We start from the raw sequence: 17,470 nt of genomic DNA on the forward strand, positions 1-17,470 counted from the left end.
GCGGTACAAAACGGATGGATGGATGGAAACAAACTACAAGAACATCTATATCAAAGTATCCTAAACATCTGGAGCGAGGGAGAAATACCACCAGAGTTAAAGCATGCCAAAATTGTGATGATATACAAAAGAAAGGGTGGCAATTACAGAGACATATCACTACTCCAGGGAGGTCCTCGTTGCACGTCCCAATGGGAGGAGACCCAGGGGCAGGCCAAGAACCAAATGGGGGCTTATATCTCCTCTCTGGCCTGGGATCGCTTCAGTTTACCCCAGGATTAAGTTGCTATTGTTGCTCTAGAGAGGGAAGTTTGGGGGTCTCAGCTGGGGCTGTTATCCCCACGACCAGATTCCGGATAAGCGGTTGAAGATGGATGGATGGATACATTTGTTTTACGTTTGTTCATACTTTTGCTTTTGAGTACACATACATCCCTCTTAGTACATATTTACCGGTTCACATCTGAAACATCTTCTGGACCACTTCTGCAAGCATATTATTATTTACTTTATACATCATTTGAGCGGTGGTGTTTTATACAAGATCATTTACTTAAATGTGTGACTTTTGAAGTACTTCAGACCTGTCTCCCATGGAAAATGTGTGGCGCATTATGTAGCGTAAAATACGACAGCGGAGACCCCGGACTGTTGAACGACTGAAGCTCTACATAAAACAAAAATGGGAAAGAATTCCACTTTCAAAGCTTCAACAATTAGTTTCCTCAGTTCCCAAACGTTTATTGAGTGTTGTTAAAAGAAAAGGTGATGTAACACAGTGGTGAACATGCCTTTTCCCAACTACTTTGGCACATGTTGCAGCCATGAAATTCTAAGTTAATTATTATTTACAAAAGAAATAAAGTTTATGAGTTTGAACATCAAATATCTTGTCTTTGTAGTGCATTCAACTGAATATGGGTTGAAAAGGATTTGCAAATCATTTTATTCCGTTTAAATTTACATCGAACACAATTTCCCAACTCATATGGAAACGGGTTTTGTAAAACTTTTGTATTAAAACCTGTTAGTACCATCTTTGTACAGCAGATGGCGCCCTTGTATCGTACAAATGATGAAAGAGGAAGAAAAAAGGCCTGAGGTCTTGTGACTGACATATTTCTGCTTTCCTGGATCACACTCGGGAGAGTTCTGTATCATAATAAAGTACACACCCTTTTAAAATATAAAATCACACCTCAACTTCAAAATGTAACGCTTGCCAAAAAGTAATTTTGAGTATTGAACAAAACGTCATAAACTTTGCTATGATTTAGGTCAGTGTTTTTAAAATGGGGGTACGCCTACCCCTGGGGGTACTTGAAAGTATGCCAAGGGGTACGTGAGGTTTTTTTTTTTTAAAAGTAGTCTAAGAATAGCAACAAGTCAACAATCCTTTATAAATATATTTTTTGAATAATACTTCAACAAAATATGAATGTAAGTTCAACAACTGTAAAAAGAAATACAACAATGCAATATTCAGTGTTGACAGCTAGATTTTTTGTGGACATGTTCCATAAATATTGATGTTAAATAAAGATTTCTTTTTTTGTGAAGCAATGTTCAGGGTTAAGTTGATGAATCCTGATGGATCTCTATTACAATCCCCAAAGAGGGCATTTTAAGTTGATGATTATTTCTATGTGTAGAAATCTTTATTCATGATTGAATCACTTGTTTATTTTTCAACAAGTTTTTAGTTATTTTTCCATCTTTTTTTTCCAAATAGTTCAAGAAAGACCACTTCAAATGTGCAATATTTTGCACTGTTATACAATTTAATATGATAACATAGTGCTGTATTTTAGTTATTTATCTCTTTTTTATTTCAACCAAAAATGTTTTGCTCTGATTAGGGTGTACTCGAATTAAAGAAGTGTTCACAGGGGGTACATCACTGAAAAAAGGTTGAGAACCACTGATTTAGGTAATTAAATGAACTGAGATGTATGGTTTTGTTTTTTTTATTCCAGAAAAGATATGTCGGTAATTAAATATTTTCAACATCACTTTTTGTTAAGTGCCATAATGTTGAGTTATGGAATGGTTTCAGCTTCTAAAAAGATATTTCAATAAGTCAACACTACTGAATAAATTGTATTATATATTCAACTTTTCCAATTTCGATCCAGTAACTTTAAACCAGAAAGTATGTGTCAATATTTTTAAAACATACTGCAAGTCACCTTTTTGCAGGCATCAGGTTGTAATTTAGGGGTTATATTTAACATAAAGTCCACTTTTTAACACAAACGCTATAAATGCTTGATTTACAGGACGAATATTTTAACATATTTATGAACAACATAACAATATATAACATACGACTATTAGATAATGTAACAATATCGAAACATTTACATAATTATTTCTATCGCTTTTAAAGCTTTTTTTTAAAGCATGAAACATCTCGCGAGAGTAGAGCAGCGCTGTCTTGTGACGTCAAGTATGCCAACTGTCGTAAAAGCACATGGAAGAGGAACAAAGAAGTGAAGGCGCATGCTAGTAAACAAGTCCGTGTTATTATTTGTTCACTATTATGTAAATATTTATGTCGTAAAAAACACATTTTAGATTCTTTATTTCAGGGTAAAACGTCTCGGTCGGCGAGAATGTTTGCGTTGCTTAGCTAGTCGGGTACTGTAAAGCTGAGAAGCGTCTCGTGCTAGTTAGCTGAGCTTGTTAGCTGCTGCGTAAAGTGTGAACATGTGCGAAAGAACGAGAGCAGAATGCGAGGCGGAACTTTTTAGAACAAAAGAGAACAATCAACTATTGGACGCTGTTTTCAAGAAACACAGAACAGGTTTGTTTACTTCTTACTCTCACCTCTTTACTAACTCTATTTTTGATGAATAATACTGTTCTTAAATACATTGTGTATGGGTATGTGAATTGTCTTGTGGGGATGATGCAATTCTTTGTTTGTATATTCTTCATGAGAACGAGGACGTTTTAGACACACAATATTTATCAATCCATCAATCAATGTTTACTTATATAGCCCTAAATCACTAGTGTCTCAAAGGGATGCACAAACCACTACTATTTATAAGAGGTTTATGTAGGCTGACCATACGTCTTATTTTCCCCGGACATGTCCTCTTTTGCGGCGGGTGTCCGGGCTGTTTTTTTAAATGCGCCAAATGTCCGGCATTTTGAATTAGGGTTGCGTGTATTTTCAATGTAGGTCCAGGGTTAAGTTACCGTATGTATATATGTATATCAGGGATCGGCAACCTAACTTTACCACTCAGAGACATTTTGACCCGTTTCACAAAATAAAGAAGACAATGGCAACCGCATCCATTCTCTGGTGGTCACCCAGATAACAAGAATAAGGGCGTGTTGTGAAGCCATTGCCTTTGACGGACACCTTCCACATCATGTACAAGCAGCTTGCCAGTCAAGTATCATGTTGTATGTGGCTTCTGCAGATACACATACGAGATTGCAAGGCATACCGGGTGATACAGGTTACACTGAAGGTTGTGATACTTTAGCACGCTTACTAATATGCGCCACACTGTGAACCCACACCAAACAAGAATGACAAACACATTTCGGGAGAACATCCTCACATTAACACATTATAAACGCAACATAACAATTACCCAGAATTCCTTGTATCCATGACTCTTCCAGGCTATATTATACACCCCGCTAGAACCAAACCCCACCCCCCACTCCGTGCGTCGGTTGAGGTGGGCGGGGTTTGGTGGTGGGGGTGTACATTGTAACACATGGGATTCTGGGTAATTGTTCTCTTGTGTTTATGTTGTGTTACGGTGCAGATGTCCTCCTGAAATGTGTTTGTCATTCTTGTTTGATGTGGCTTCACAGTGTGGCGCATATTTGTAACAGTGTTAAAGTTGTTTGTACGGCCACCGTCAGTGTGACCTGTATGGCTGTTGGCTGTTGATCAAGTGTGTCATATTACAGAGAAAAATGTTAAATTGTTAGTATGAGCATAAACCTTCATATAACAGGCTAAATATAATTTTTGACTTGAATGTAAAAATACACATAAATATTTAAAAAAATAGATTTACCTTAAAATGTCATATAAAACTGTTAGATTGTTAGTATGGACATAGATTTTTATATAACAAGTTACATATATAATGAAAGTTAATTACTGTAATTTTACATAAATTTGAAAGTAATTTAAGAAAACAGAAAATTATATGTATAATTTATTTGTTATTTTTCTGTAAAAAAAAATAGAAATATACATACTTTGTCATTACTGGCATATTACTTAAAATAACAGGTTGTTTGTTTATTTACAGATAATGTCTTCAATTCTACAGTTTTCTAACCTATTTAAAAAAAATTGAAAAATTACAGTAGAAATTTAGAGTAAATTAACCATAAAAATAGGATTTTTTTTTTACAGTGTATTTTTTTTTTATGAATTACGTAACGTTTATGACAACCTCTTTCCAAAACACGATACAGAATGTGAGATACAACAGGATAATGAATACGTTTATCATTTGTTTTAAAAACGCTTACAAAAAAGTGGGACCCCAAAAATGTACTGTGGGACCCCATTTTTATGACTTGATGAGGTCCCTGGGACCCCATTTTAAAAATCCCGAGCGCCAACACAGCAGTCAACAAAAGAGAAAAAATGCTTTATTTAACTAAATATATTATTAATAAAGCAAGTTCGAGAATCATTGGCAAATTTTCTCCTTGGCACGAATATTTGTGTCCTCTTTTTGAGATTTCAGATAATGGTCAGCCTAGTTTATGTCAGTGGCGTGTAGACTTTTTTGAAGCAGTGTAACTTTTAATCTGGTCTGGGTTTATTATTTAAGTATGGAAAGTCATAGTATTGTCCCGATACCAATATTTTGGTACCGGGACCAAAATGTATTTCAATACTTTTCAGTACATTTTTAAATAAAGGGCACCACAAAAATTGCACTATTGGCTTTATTTTAATAAAGAATCTTAGGGTACATTAAACCAATGTTTCTTGTTGCAATTTTGTCCTTAAATAAAATAGTGAACATACGAGACAACTTGTCTTTTAGTAGTAAGTAAACAAACAAAGGCTCCTAGTTTAGCTGCTGACATTTGCAGTAACATATTGTGTCATTTATCCATCCGTCCATCCATTCCATTTATCATTCTAATATTATGTCAAAATTATTAAGGACAAGTGGTAGAAAATGAAATATTAAAGGGGAACATTATCACAATTTCAAAAGGGTTAAAAACAATAAAAATCAGTTCCCAGTGGCTGGTTGTATTTTTTGAAATTTTTTTCAAAATTTTACCGGTCCCTGAATATCCCTAAAAAAAGCTTTAAAGTGCTTGATTTTCTCTATTTGCGATGCGACTATCCATTTCCCTGTGACGTCATACAGTGCTGCCAATGTACACAAACAACGGCGAATACCACAGCAAGATATAGTGACATTAGCTCGGATTCAGACTCGGATTTCAGCGGCTTAAGCGATTCAACAGATTACGCATGTATTGAAACAGATGGTTGGAGTATGAAAGTATTGAAGAAGAAACTGAAGCTATTGAGCGAATAGCTATTGACGCTATTCATAGCCATAGCATGGCCGAATAGCTGCGTTAGCATCGCTGGTAAAATGTGCGGACCAAACGATCAGGACTTTCGCATCTCGTGACACTGGAGCAACTTAAATCCGTCGATTGGTAAGTGTTTTTTTCGCATTAAATGTGGGTGGAAGGAAACGTAATATAGTTGCAAATGCATCTGCAGGTTATCCATACATCTCTGTGCCATGTCTGCTTTAGCACCGCCGGTAAATAGCATGTTAGCGTCGATTAGCGTTGCATGTTAGCATCGATTAGCTGGCAGTCACGCCGCAACCAAATATGTCTGATTAGCACATAAGTCAACATCAACAAAACTCTCCTTTGTGATTTTGTTGAATTTATAGTTGGAAATGCATCTGCAGGTTATCCATACATCTCTGTGTCATCGCCGGTAAAATGTGGAGACACTTTGGCACATTCAATGGGGGTCTGGCGGCAGACACTTTCGCATCTTCGGCCCAGTGGTGCAACTTGAATCACAATTTCAAAAGGGTTAAAAACAATAAAAATCAGTTCCCAGTGGCTTATTGTATTTTTTAAAGTTTTTTTCCAAATTTTACCGTTCCCGGAATATCCCTAAATAAAGCTTTAAAGTGCCTTATTTTCGCTATCTTCGAAACCACTATCCATTTCCCTGTGACGTCATACAGGGCTGCCAATACAAACAACATGGCGGTTACCACAGCAATATATAGCGACATTAGCTCGGATTCAGACTCAGATTTCAGCGGTTTAAGCGATTCAACAGATTACGCATGTATTGAAACAGATGGTCGGAGTATGGAGGCAGATAGCGAAAACGAAATTGAAGAAGAAATTGAAGCTATTGAGCGAATAGCTATTGACGCTATTCGGCCATAGCGTGGGTGTACCTAATGAAGTGGCCCATAGCATGGCTGCCTTATTAGCATCGCCGGTAAAATGTGCGGACCAAACGATCAGGACTTTCTCTTCTTGTGACACTGGAGCAACTTAAATCCGTCGATTGGTAAGTGTTTGTTTCGCATTAAACGTGGGTATCTAGTTTCAAATGTACATACAGCTAGCGTAAATAGCATGTTAGCATAGATTAGCGTAGCATGTTAGCATCGATTAGCTGGCAGTCATGCCGTGGCCAAATATGTCTGATTAGCACATAAGTCAACAACATCAACAAAACTCACCTTTGTGATTTTGTTGACTTAATGGTTGCAAATGCATCTGCAGGTTATCCATACATCTCTGTGCCATGTCTGTCTTAGCATCGCCGGTCAAATGTAAAGACACTCTGGTACATTCAATGGGGGTCTGGCGGCAGATTTCTTGCCAGTGGTGCAACTTGAATCCCTCCTTGTTAGTGTTGTTACACCCTCCTACAACACACCCACGAGGCATGATGTCTCCAAGGTTCCAAAAAATAGTCGGAAAATAACAGAGCTGAGACCCGGTGTTTGTAATGTGAAAATGAAAATGGCGGGTGTGTTACCTCGGCGACGTCACGTTCTGACGTCATCGCTAAAAGACCGATAAACAGAAAGGCATTTAATTTGCCAAAATTCACCCATTTAGAGTTCGGAAATCGGTTACAAAAATACATGGTCTTTTTTTCTGCACCATCAAGGTATATATTGACGCTTACATAGGTCTGCTGATAATGTTCCCCTTTAAAGCACCTCTTCCTGAGGGAGTTTCAGTGTTATAATTTCACCTTTATCGCTAGTTTATAGACCAAAATCCGTTGGTTCTCCCTTTTCTGTCTACACTCTGTGTCTGCTTGTAAGTACTCTGTGCGTGTGCGCTGCCGAACATGCTCTTCTGCTTGTAAACCAGCAATGACCACGACGTGACGATAACGGAGGTTGGGGGACTGGTACTTTTTAGAGGCGGTATAGTACCAAAAATGATTCTTTAGTATCGCGGTACTGTACTAACACTGGTATACCAAACAACCCAATAAAGTCATTTATGTTATGCAGGAATTCTTATTTACATATTACTGGATCAGATCACTATTATTTTCAAGTGACACACGTGTTGTACAAACCCCGTTTCCATATGAGTTAGGAAATTGTGTAAATATAAACAGAATACAATGATTTGTGAATAATTTTCAACCCATATTCAGTTGAATATGCTACAAAGACAACATATTTGATGTTCAAACTGATAAGCTTTTTTTTTTTTTTTTGCAAATAATCATTACCTTTAGAATTTGATGCCAGCAACACGTGACAAAGAAGTTGGGAAAGGTGGCGATAAATACTGATAAAGTTGAGGAATGCTCATCAAACACTTATTTGGAACATATCACAGGTGTGCAGGCTAATTGGGAACAGGTGGGTGCCATGATTGGGTATAAAAGCAGCTTCCATGAAATGCTAAGTAATTCACAAACAAGAATGGGGCGAGGGTCACCAATTTGTAAGCAAATTGTCGAACAGTTTTAGAACAACATTTCTTAACAAGCTATTGCAATCAATTTAGGGATTTTAACATCTACGGTCCGTAAAATCATCAAAAGGTTCAGAGAATCTGGAGAAATCACTGCACTTAAGCAATGATATTATGGACCTTTGATCCCTCAGGCGGTACTGCATCAAAAACCGACATGAGTGTGTAAAGGATATTACCATATGGGCTCAGGAACACTTCATAAAACCACTGTCAGTAACTACAGTTGGTCGCTACATCTGTAAGTGCAAGTTAAAACTCTACTATGCAAGGCGAAAGCCATTTATCAACAACACCCGGGAACGCCGCCGGCTAATCTAAGATGGACTGATGCAAAGTGGAAACGTGTTCTGTGGTCTGACGAGTCCACATTTCAAATTATATTTGGAAACTGTGGACGTGGTGTCCTCCGGAACAAAGAGGAAAATACACATCCGGATTGTTATAGGCCCAAAGTTCAAAAGCCAGCATCTGTGTTGGTATGGGGGTGTATTAGTGCCCAAGGCATGGGTAACTTACACATCTGTGAAGGCACCATTAATGCTGAATGGTCCATACAGGTTTTGGAGCAACATATGTCGTCATCCAAGTAACGTTATCATGGACGCCCCTGCTTATTTCAGCAAAACAATGCCAAGCCACGTGTTACAACAGCGTGGCTTCGTAGTAAAAGAGTGAGGGTAAATTCCTGGCCCGCTTGCAGTCCAGACATGTCTCCAATCGAAAATGTGTGGCGCATCATGTAGCGTAAAATACGACAACAAGACCCCGGACTGTTGAACAACTTAAGCTCTACATCAAGCAAGAATGGGAAAGAATTCCACTTTCAAAGCTTCAACTATTAGTTTCCTCAGTTCCCAAACGATTATTGAGTGTTGTTAAAAGAAAATGTGATGTAACACAGTGGTGAACATGCCCTTTCCCAACTACTTTGGTACGTGTTGCAGCCATGAAATTCTAAGTTAATTATTATTTGCAAAAAAAAAAAGTTCATGAGTTTGAACATCAAATATCTTGTCTTTGTAGGGCATTCAACTGAATATGGGTTGAAAAGGATTTGCAAATAATTGTATTCCGTTTATATTTACATCTAACACAATTTCTTAACTCATATGGAGACGGGGTTTGTATTCATTTTGTTTAAACTTTGGTTCTTTCAAGATGTTTCCGTGTGCCCAAAAAGGGAGAAAATAAAACAAGAGAGATGTGTGAAGACAACAAAACGATTCTCAATTCAACTGTAACTTGCCTTTAAGCCACAGCCATCAAAGTTGGTGTGACACAAAATAACAAGGGTACTGTAGGTTACCATGGTTACCACCACCAAGTATGGAGTGAGTCTTCTTGTAGGACATTTGCTGACATCACAGCACTGAGCTTCGACTGTACAAATTGCTACAGTTGGCCAAAATAGAAATACAGTTTGTCAATTTTTTTTCTTTAATAATGTCGAATTGTAAACACTCATAAACTTTTATTTAAATGAAACATATTAGGTCCGGATTCAAATCCACAGAAATATTCTAAATATTACACAGTTTGGCTTTAAGAGTATTTGCACAACAACAAACCATGACCTGGACTTAGTAGAACTAGAATTATGGAGGAAAATAACAAAAGATGGTGGGGCTGAAATATTGTTTGAAAAAATAGTGCGTCTGTTTTTCGTGTTGGCAGGCGAACACTTTAAACACGTTTGTGTAAAAAAATATATATTTACATACAAAACCTAAAACCAGTGAAGTTGGCAAGTTGTGTAAATGGTAAATAAAAACTGAATACAATGATTTGCAAATCCTTATATATTCAATTGAATAAACTGCAAATGCAAGATATATAACGTTCGAACTGGAAAACTTTGTTATTTTTTGCAAATATTAGCTCATTTGGAACGACTTGTCCAGGGTGTACCCCGCCTTCCACCCGAATGCAGCTGAAATAGGCTCCAGCACCCCCCCGTGACCCTGAAATGGACAAGTGGTAGAAAATGGATGAATGGATGGAATTTGAGGCCTGCAACATGTTTTAAAAAAAAGCTGGCACAAGTGGCAAAAAAGACTGACAAAGTTGAGGAAAGCTCATCAAACACTTATTTGGAAAAGCCCACAGGTGAACAGGCTAATTGGGAACAGGTGGGTGCCATGATTGGGTATAAAAGCAGCTTCCATGAAATGCTCAGTCATTCACAAACAAGGATAGAGAGAGGGTCACGACTGTGAACAAATGCGTGAGAAAATTGTCGAACAGTTTAAAAACAACATTTCTCAACGAGCTATTGCAGGGAATTTAGGGATTTGACCATCTACGATGAGTAATACCATCAAAAGGTTCAGAGAATCTGGAGAAATCACTGCACGTAAGCAGCAATGCCCATTACCTTTGATCCCTCAGGCGGTACCGCTTCAAAAACCGGTATCGGTGTGTAAAGGATATCACCACATGGGCTCAGGAACACTTCAGAAAAACACTCCCAGTAACTACAGTTGGTTGCCACATCGGTAAGTGCAAGTTAAAACTCTACTATGCAAAGCGAAAGTCGTTCATCAACAACACCCAGACACGCCGCCGTCTTCGCTGGGCCCGAGCTCATCCAGGATGGACTGATGCAAAAGTGAAAAAACGTTATGTGGTCTGACGAGTCGACATTTCAAATTGTTTTTGGAAACTGTGGATGTTATGTTCTCCGGACTTAACAGCGTGGCTTCATAGTAAAAGAGTGCGGGTACTAGACTGGCCTGCCTGTAGTCTAGACCTGTCTACCATTGGAAAATGTGTGGCGCTTTATGAAGCCTAAAATACGACATCAAAGACCCCGGACTGTTGAAAAACTAAAGCTGTACATCAAGCAAGAATGGCATTTTTACCACTGTGTTACATGGCCTTTCCTTTTAACAACACTCGTTTGGGAACCAAGGAGACAAATTTTTGAAGCTTTTTAGGTTGGATTCTTCCCTATTCTTGCTTTATGTACAGCTTAAATTGTTCAACGGTCCGGAATGTCCGTTGTCGTAGTTGACGCTTCATAATGCGCCACACATTTTTAATTTGTAGACAAGTCTGGACTACAGGCAGGCCAGTCTAGTACCTGCACTCTTTTACTATGAAGCCATGGTGTTGTAACACATGCAGAATGTGGCTTCGTATTGTCTTGCTGAAATAAGCAGGGGCGTCCATGAAAAAGATGTTGCTTGGATGGCAACGTACTGTATGTTGCTCCAAAACCTGTATGGACCATTCAGCATTAATGGTGCCTTCACACATGTGTAAGTTACCCATGCCTTAGGTACTAATACACCCCCATACCATCACAGATGCTGGCTTTTCAACTTTGCGTGAAGAAAAAGTCCGGATGGTTCTTCTCCTCTTTGGTGCAGAGAACACTACATCCACAGTTTCCAAAAAAAACTTGAAATGTGGACTCTTCAGACCACAGAAAACTTTTCCACTTTGCATCAGTCCATCTTAGATGAGCTCTGCCCCAGAGAAGCCAGCCACGTTTCTGGGTGTTGTTGATAAATGGCTTTGGCTTTGCATAGTAGAGTTTTAACTTGCACTTACAGATGTAGCGACAAACTGTAGTTACTGACAGTAGTTTCCTGAAGTGTTCCTGGGCCCATGCAGTGATATCATTTACACACTGATGTCGCTTTTTGATGCATTACCGCCGTAGGGATCGAAGTTCATGGACATTGGTTTTCAGCCTCTCTGCATACGTGCAGTGATTTCTCCAGATTCTCTGAACCGTTTGATGATACCACGGACCGTAGATGGTGAAATCCCTAAATTCCTTGCAATAGCTGGTTGAGAAATGTTGTTAAAAAATGAGGTGGCGACTTGTCCAGGGTGTACCCCGCCTTCCGCCCGATTGTAGCTGAGATGGGCACCAGCGCCCCCCGTGACCCAAAAGGGAATACGCGGTAGGAAATGGATGGATGTTGTTAAACAATTTGCTCGGGCATTTGTTGACAAAGTGGTGACCCTTGCCCCATCTTTGTTTGTGATTGTTTGTACCCAATCATGGCACCCACCTGAACTCCTCAATTTTCTCAGTCTTTTTTGACCCCTGTGCCAGCTTTTTTGAAGCATGTTCAGGGTTTCGGACAGGGAAGGTGGCTGGGTGTAAGGAACAGTGTAACTGGGCTTGTCGCCATCAATGCTCAATATTTTGACTTAGTATTTTACTAAGTCAAAATAATGACTTACTAAGTCAAAATAATTACTTACTAAGTCAATTTAATGTATTTCCAATAAGCCTTGGAAAAAAAGTGAAAAGTGGAGCCACATGCTGACATATGCACAGCTCATCATGCTTCATTTATTACAGCATTTGGGACGCCTGAAGTTGATTTTTATTATTTAAATGTTATATTTTTATCAAAATGTGATAGCAGGGACCCTGCCATTCAAAACTGTGCTGCTACATTACCATTGATTAATGTAACTAAAGCTGGATAAATAGTACAATAGCAATAGGGGAGACTATTCATCCCTAAACACTATGGAGTTTATGTAGGCTTTATGATGCAGTTACATTAATACATCAACTATCAGAGACAGCTTCAGGAAACTCTCCATTTAACAAAATGTCATTTTTTGCTGCTTCAACACAGCTCAATCAACACAAAAAAAGGTAAAGTGAAATAACTTAGTTGTTAACTGTAGGTCAATAATGCTTGTCTTTCTCTCAGACAGACAAGGCTTCGCTGTCCGTTTCATTTGGGGCGCACACACAAACATGCGCACACACATACACATTGAGGAACACTCATCAAACATTTATTTGGAACATCCCACAGGTGAACAAGCTAATTGGGAACAGGTGGGTGCCATAATTGGGTATAAAAGCAGCGTTCATGAAATGCTCAGTCATTCACAAACAAGAATGAGGCGAGAGTAACTACTTTGTGAACAAATGCGTGAAAAAATTGCAAGGAATTTAGTGATTTCACCATCTGTGGTCCGTAATATCATCACAAGGTTCAGATAATCTAGATAAATCACCGCACGTAGCATTGAACGCCTCTGACCTTGGATTCCTTAGGCGCTACTGCATCAAAAAGTGACATCTGTGTGTAAAGGATATCCCCACATGGGCTCAGGAACACTTCAGAAAACCACTGTCAGTAACTAGAGTTGGTCGCTACATCTGTAAGTGCAAGTTAAAACTATACAATGCAAAGCCAAAATCATTCGTCAACAACACCCAGAAACGCTGGGGCCAAGCTCATCTAAGATGGACTGATGCAAAGTGGAAAAGTTTTCTGTGGTCTGACGAGTTCACATTTCAAATTGTTTTTGGAAACTATGGTATAGGTAACTTACACATCTGTGAAGGCGCCATTACTGCTGAACGGTACATACAGGTTTTGGAGCAACATATGTTGCCATCCAAGCAACGTCTTTTTCATGGACGCCCCTGCTTATTTCAGCAAGACAATGCCAAGCCACGTGTTACAACAGCGTGGATTCATAGTAAAATAGTACGGGTCCAGACCTGTCTCCTACTGAAAATATGTGGCGCAATATGAAGCCTAAAATACCCATAGACTGTTGAACAACTCCAGCTGTACATCAAGCAAGAATGGGAAAGAATTCCACCCTAAAAACCTTCAATAATGTATCTCCTCAGTTCCTAAACTTTTTCTGGGTGTTGTTGAAATGCCATGTAATGCCCCTGTGCCAACTTTTATGCAACGTGTTGCTGTCATTAAAGTCAAAGTTAATGATTATATGCAACACAAAAAAATAAGTTTCTCAGTTGGAACATTAGAAATATTGTCTTTGCAGTCTATTCAATTGAAAATAAGATGGGAAAAGATTTGCAAATCATTGTATTCTGTTACTATGTACGACTTACACACTTCACTGGTTTGGGGGTTCTGTGCTTTTGTTTGTCTTCTGCAGACATCCAGCAGCTGATTGGACATCAAGAAGAACCTGTACCTCAAACGCAGGGGGGGAGCTTCACTTTGGATCAGGAGGAACCACGGCCCCCCCATTTTAAAGAGGAAGATGAGGAGCCACAGCCCGGTCATTTTAAAAAGGACTTCAAAGAGACACAGCATCCTCGTATTAAAGAGGAAGAGGAGGAGCTACAGCCTCGTGTTAAAGAAGACAAGGAGCGACAACCCCCTTTTGTCAAAAAGGAAGAGGAAGAATTTTGGATCACTCAGGAGGAAGAGTGTCTTCTAGGACAGGAGGAGACTGATCTCAGCAAGTTTCCACTGACTGTTGTCTCTGTGAAGACTGAAGAGCATGAAGACAAACCACCTGAGTCCTCACAGCTTCATCACAGTCCAAATGAGGAGGAGAGGGGAGGGGGGGGGCCTCCAAGCAGCAGCTCAACACAACACATGACAACAGAAGCTGATGGAGACCACTGTGGAGGATCACAAGCAGACAAGCTCTTAGCTCCACTATCAGATAGTGAGGACACAACGTCACACTCTCCTGACACTGAGGATGAAGACTCTAAAGATGATAAGACAACTGACAAAACTCGCTTTAAATGTTCCCACTGTGACAAAACCTTTAAATACCATAGTCATCTGAAAAGACACATGACAAGACACACGAGAGAAAAACCATTTTCTTGCTTAACCTGCGGTAAATGTTTTACACAAAGTCGGTGTTTGAAAGTACACATGAGAGCACACACTGGAGAAAAGCCGTTTTCTTGTTCAACCTGCGGTAAAGGTTTTACACAAAGTCGGTGTTTGAAAGTACACATGAGCGCACACACTGGAGAAAAACCTTTTTCTTGTTCAATCTGCGGTAAATGTTTTGCACAAAGTTCATATATGGAAAAACACAGAAGGATACACACTGGAGAAAAACCTTTTATCTGTTCAATCTGCGGTAAAGCTTTTGCACAAAGTTCATATATGGAAAAACACAGAATAATACACACTGGAGAAAAACCTTTTATCTGTTCAATCTGTAGTAAAGGTTTTGCACAAAGTAACAATTTGAAGGTACACATGAGAACACACACTGGAGAAAAACCTAATGTCTGTTCAATCTGCAGTAAAGGTTTTGGAACGAGCCACAATTTGAAATTACATATGAGAACACACACCATAGAAAAACCTTTTATCTGTTCAATATGTGGTAAAGGTTTTACACACAGTCAGGGTTTGAAAAGACACACAATATTACACAGTGGAGAAAAAAAACCCTTTTACTTGTTTAATATGTGGTAAAGGTTTTGTTGTAAATCACCATTTGAAAGTACACATGAGAACGCACACTGGAGAAAAGCCTTTTATCTGTTCAATCTGTGGCAAAGGTTTTGCACAACATTCATGTATGGAAAAACACACAAGAATACACACTGGAGAAAAACCTTTTATATGTTCAATCTGTAGTAAAGGTTTTGTACAAAGTCGCAATTTGAAAGTGCACATGAGAACCCACACTGGTGAAAAACCGTTTTCCTGTTCAACCTGTGGTAAAGGTTTTAGAGAAAGTCAGTGTTTGAAAAGACACATGAGAACACACACAGGTGAAAAACCACATTCCTGTTCAATATGCAACAGAAGCTTTCATGAACGATCAAAGCTTGTTCGACACATGAAAACACACACAGTAGAGGAAGTGTTGAGTTGCAGTGTGTGTGGGGAAAGATTCTCTTATAACTACCAGTTGGACAAACACAAGTGTGCTGGTGATACTAAATAACCTGCCAAGACTTTAACTTGAACAACGAGAGCACATATAACATGTGTAACATCAATGTTGTTTTTGTAACACAATCGTGTTAACCATTTATAGATTAGATATTTTTTTCTTAGTCAGATGCATGCATTATCAACGTTGTGTACTTGAATTAAAAAATGAACAGAATAATTAGATTTTCCAGATGACAGTAAATAAATTTCATACAATAAACATATTACGTGCATATAGATATTTAACATTCACTTTCACCCGTGTATTGTAGGTTTTTCAAATAATGACGTGTTACATATTTCTATTTCTAATAAATATTTCCATAGATCAATGTTTCTCAAACTGATACACTAATAAGTCATTTGATTAAAATAGTGTTTTATTTTCTTATAATTCAAACAAAGTGTTACTGTTTGAACTGTGTAATGTAACGATAGCCCAAAAATATAAATTAATCTACTTGTTAGATAAAACGTCTGCCTTGTTTTTAAATGAATACTTATGCCTACTATGCTACTGTTTTTTAATGTTGGTCATTTTGGTGATGTTTGGAGAGCCAGGTTTTTTCTGAGGTGGTGAAAAAAAGTTTGAGAACTACTGCCAAAGATGAACTCCTTTATATGATGGATATGTAGGTTTTACATTTGTTCATACTGTTGCTTTTATGTACACAAAAAATCCTCTTAGTTCATATTTACTGGTTCACCTCTAAAGTTAAAGCTAAAGTACCCATGATTGTCAAACACACACTAGGGATCAGAAACATCTTTTGGACCACTTCTGGAAGCATATTTACATTATACATCATTTTAACAGTTGTCTTTTATTTAAAAAAAATATTTTAAAAGGGGAACATTATCACAATTTCAGAAGGGTTAAAACCAATAAAAATCAGTTCCCAGTGGCTTATTTAATTTTTTGAAGTTTTTTTTCCAAATTTTACCCATCCCGGAATGTCCCTAAAAAAAGCTTTAAAGTGCCTGATTTTCGTTATCTGTGAAGCCACCGTCCATTTTCCTGTGACGTCATCCAGTGATGCCAATACGGATAGCACAGCAAGATATAGCGACATTAGCTCGGATTCAGACTCGGATTTCAGCGGCTTAAGCGATTCAACAGATTACGCATGTATTGAAACGGATGGTTGGAGTATGGAGACATAGTGAAAACCAAATTGAAGAAGAAACTGAAGCTATTGAGCGAATAGCTACTGATGCTATTCGGCCATGTTTGCCTTAGCATAGACCAACGATCGGAAGTTTCGCATCTCGTGACACTGGAGCAACTTAAATCTGTCGATTGGTAAGTGTTTGTTTGGCATCAAATGTGGGTGGAGGGAAAGGCTGGATATAAATATAGTTTCAAATGTACATACAGCTAGCCTAAATAGCATGTTAGCATCGATTAGGCTGCAGTCAGGCCGCGACCTAATATGTCTGATTAGCACATAAGTCAACAACATCAACAAAACTACCCTTTGTGATTTCGTTTACTTTATAGTTGGAAATGCATCTGCTTTGAGTGTCGCAGGATATCCACACAATCTTGCCATCGTAGCATAGCTTTCGTCGGTAAAGTGTGCGGAACAAACGACTGACCATTTCATCAGCTTTCCCTACACCCTCGTATTTTGAACAAATTTCGTCCAATTTCTTGCCACTTTAGCATCTTCGGGCCAGTGGTGCAACTTGAATCCCTCCCTGTTAGTGTTGTTACACCCTCCGACAACACACCGACAAGGCATGATGTCTCCAAGGTTCCAGAAAATAGTCGAAAAAACGGA

The 17,470-nt window shown here is 38.6% G+C and overlaps 1 protein-coding gene across 1 annotated transcript; it reads left to right on the plus strand.

Moving 5' to 3' along the window:
- The first annotated feature begins 2,444 nt into the window (after window positions 1–2,444).
- On the plus strand, window positions 2,445–16,838 carry LOC133544996 (zinc finger protein 391-like). The gene is made up of 2 exons (XM_061890271.1): window positions 2,445–2,806; window positions 13,921–16,838. The coding sequence occupies exons 1-2, from the start codon at window positions 2,710–2,712 to the stop codon at window positions 15,216–15,218; spliced, it is 1,395 nt and encodes a 464-aa protein (XP_061746255.1). The 5' UTR covers window positions 2,445–2,709; the 3' UTR covers window positions 15,219–16,838.
- The last annotated feature ends 632 nt before the right edge of the window (window positions 16,839–17,470 follow it).

This window comes from Nerophis ophidion, linkage group LG28 (assembly GCF_033978795.1).
Source record: "Nerophis ophidion isolate RoL-2023_Sa linkage group LG28, RoL_Noph_v1.0, whole genome shotgun sequence".
Taxonomy (NCBI): domain Eukaryota; kingdom Metazoa; phylum Chordata; class Actinopteri; order Syngnathiformes; family Syngnathidae; genus Nerophis; species Nerophis ophidion.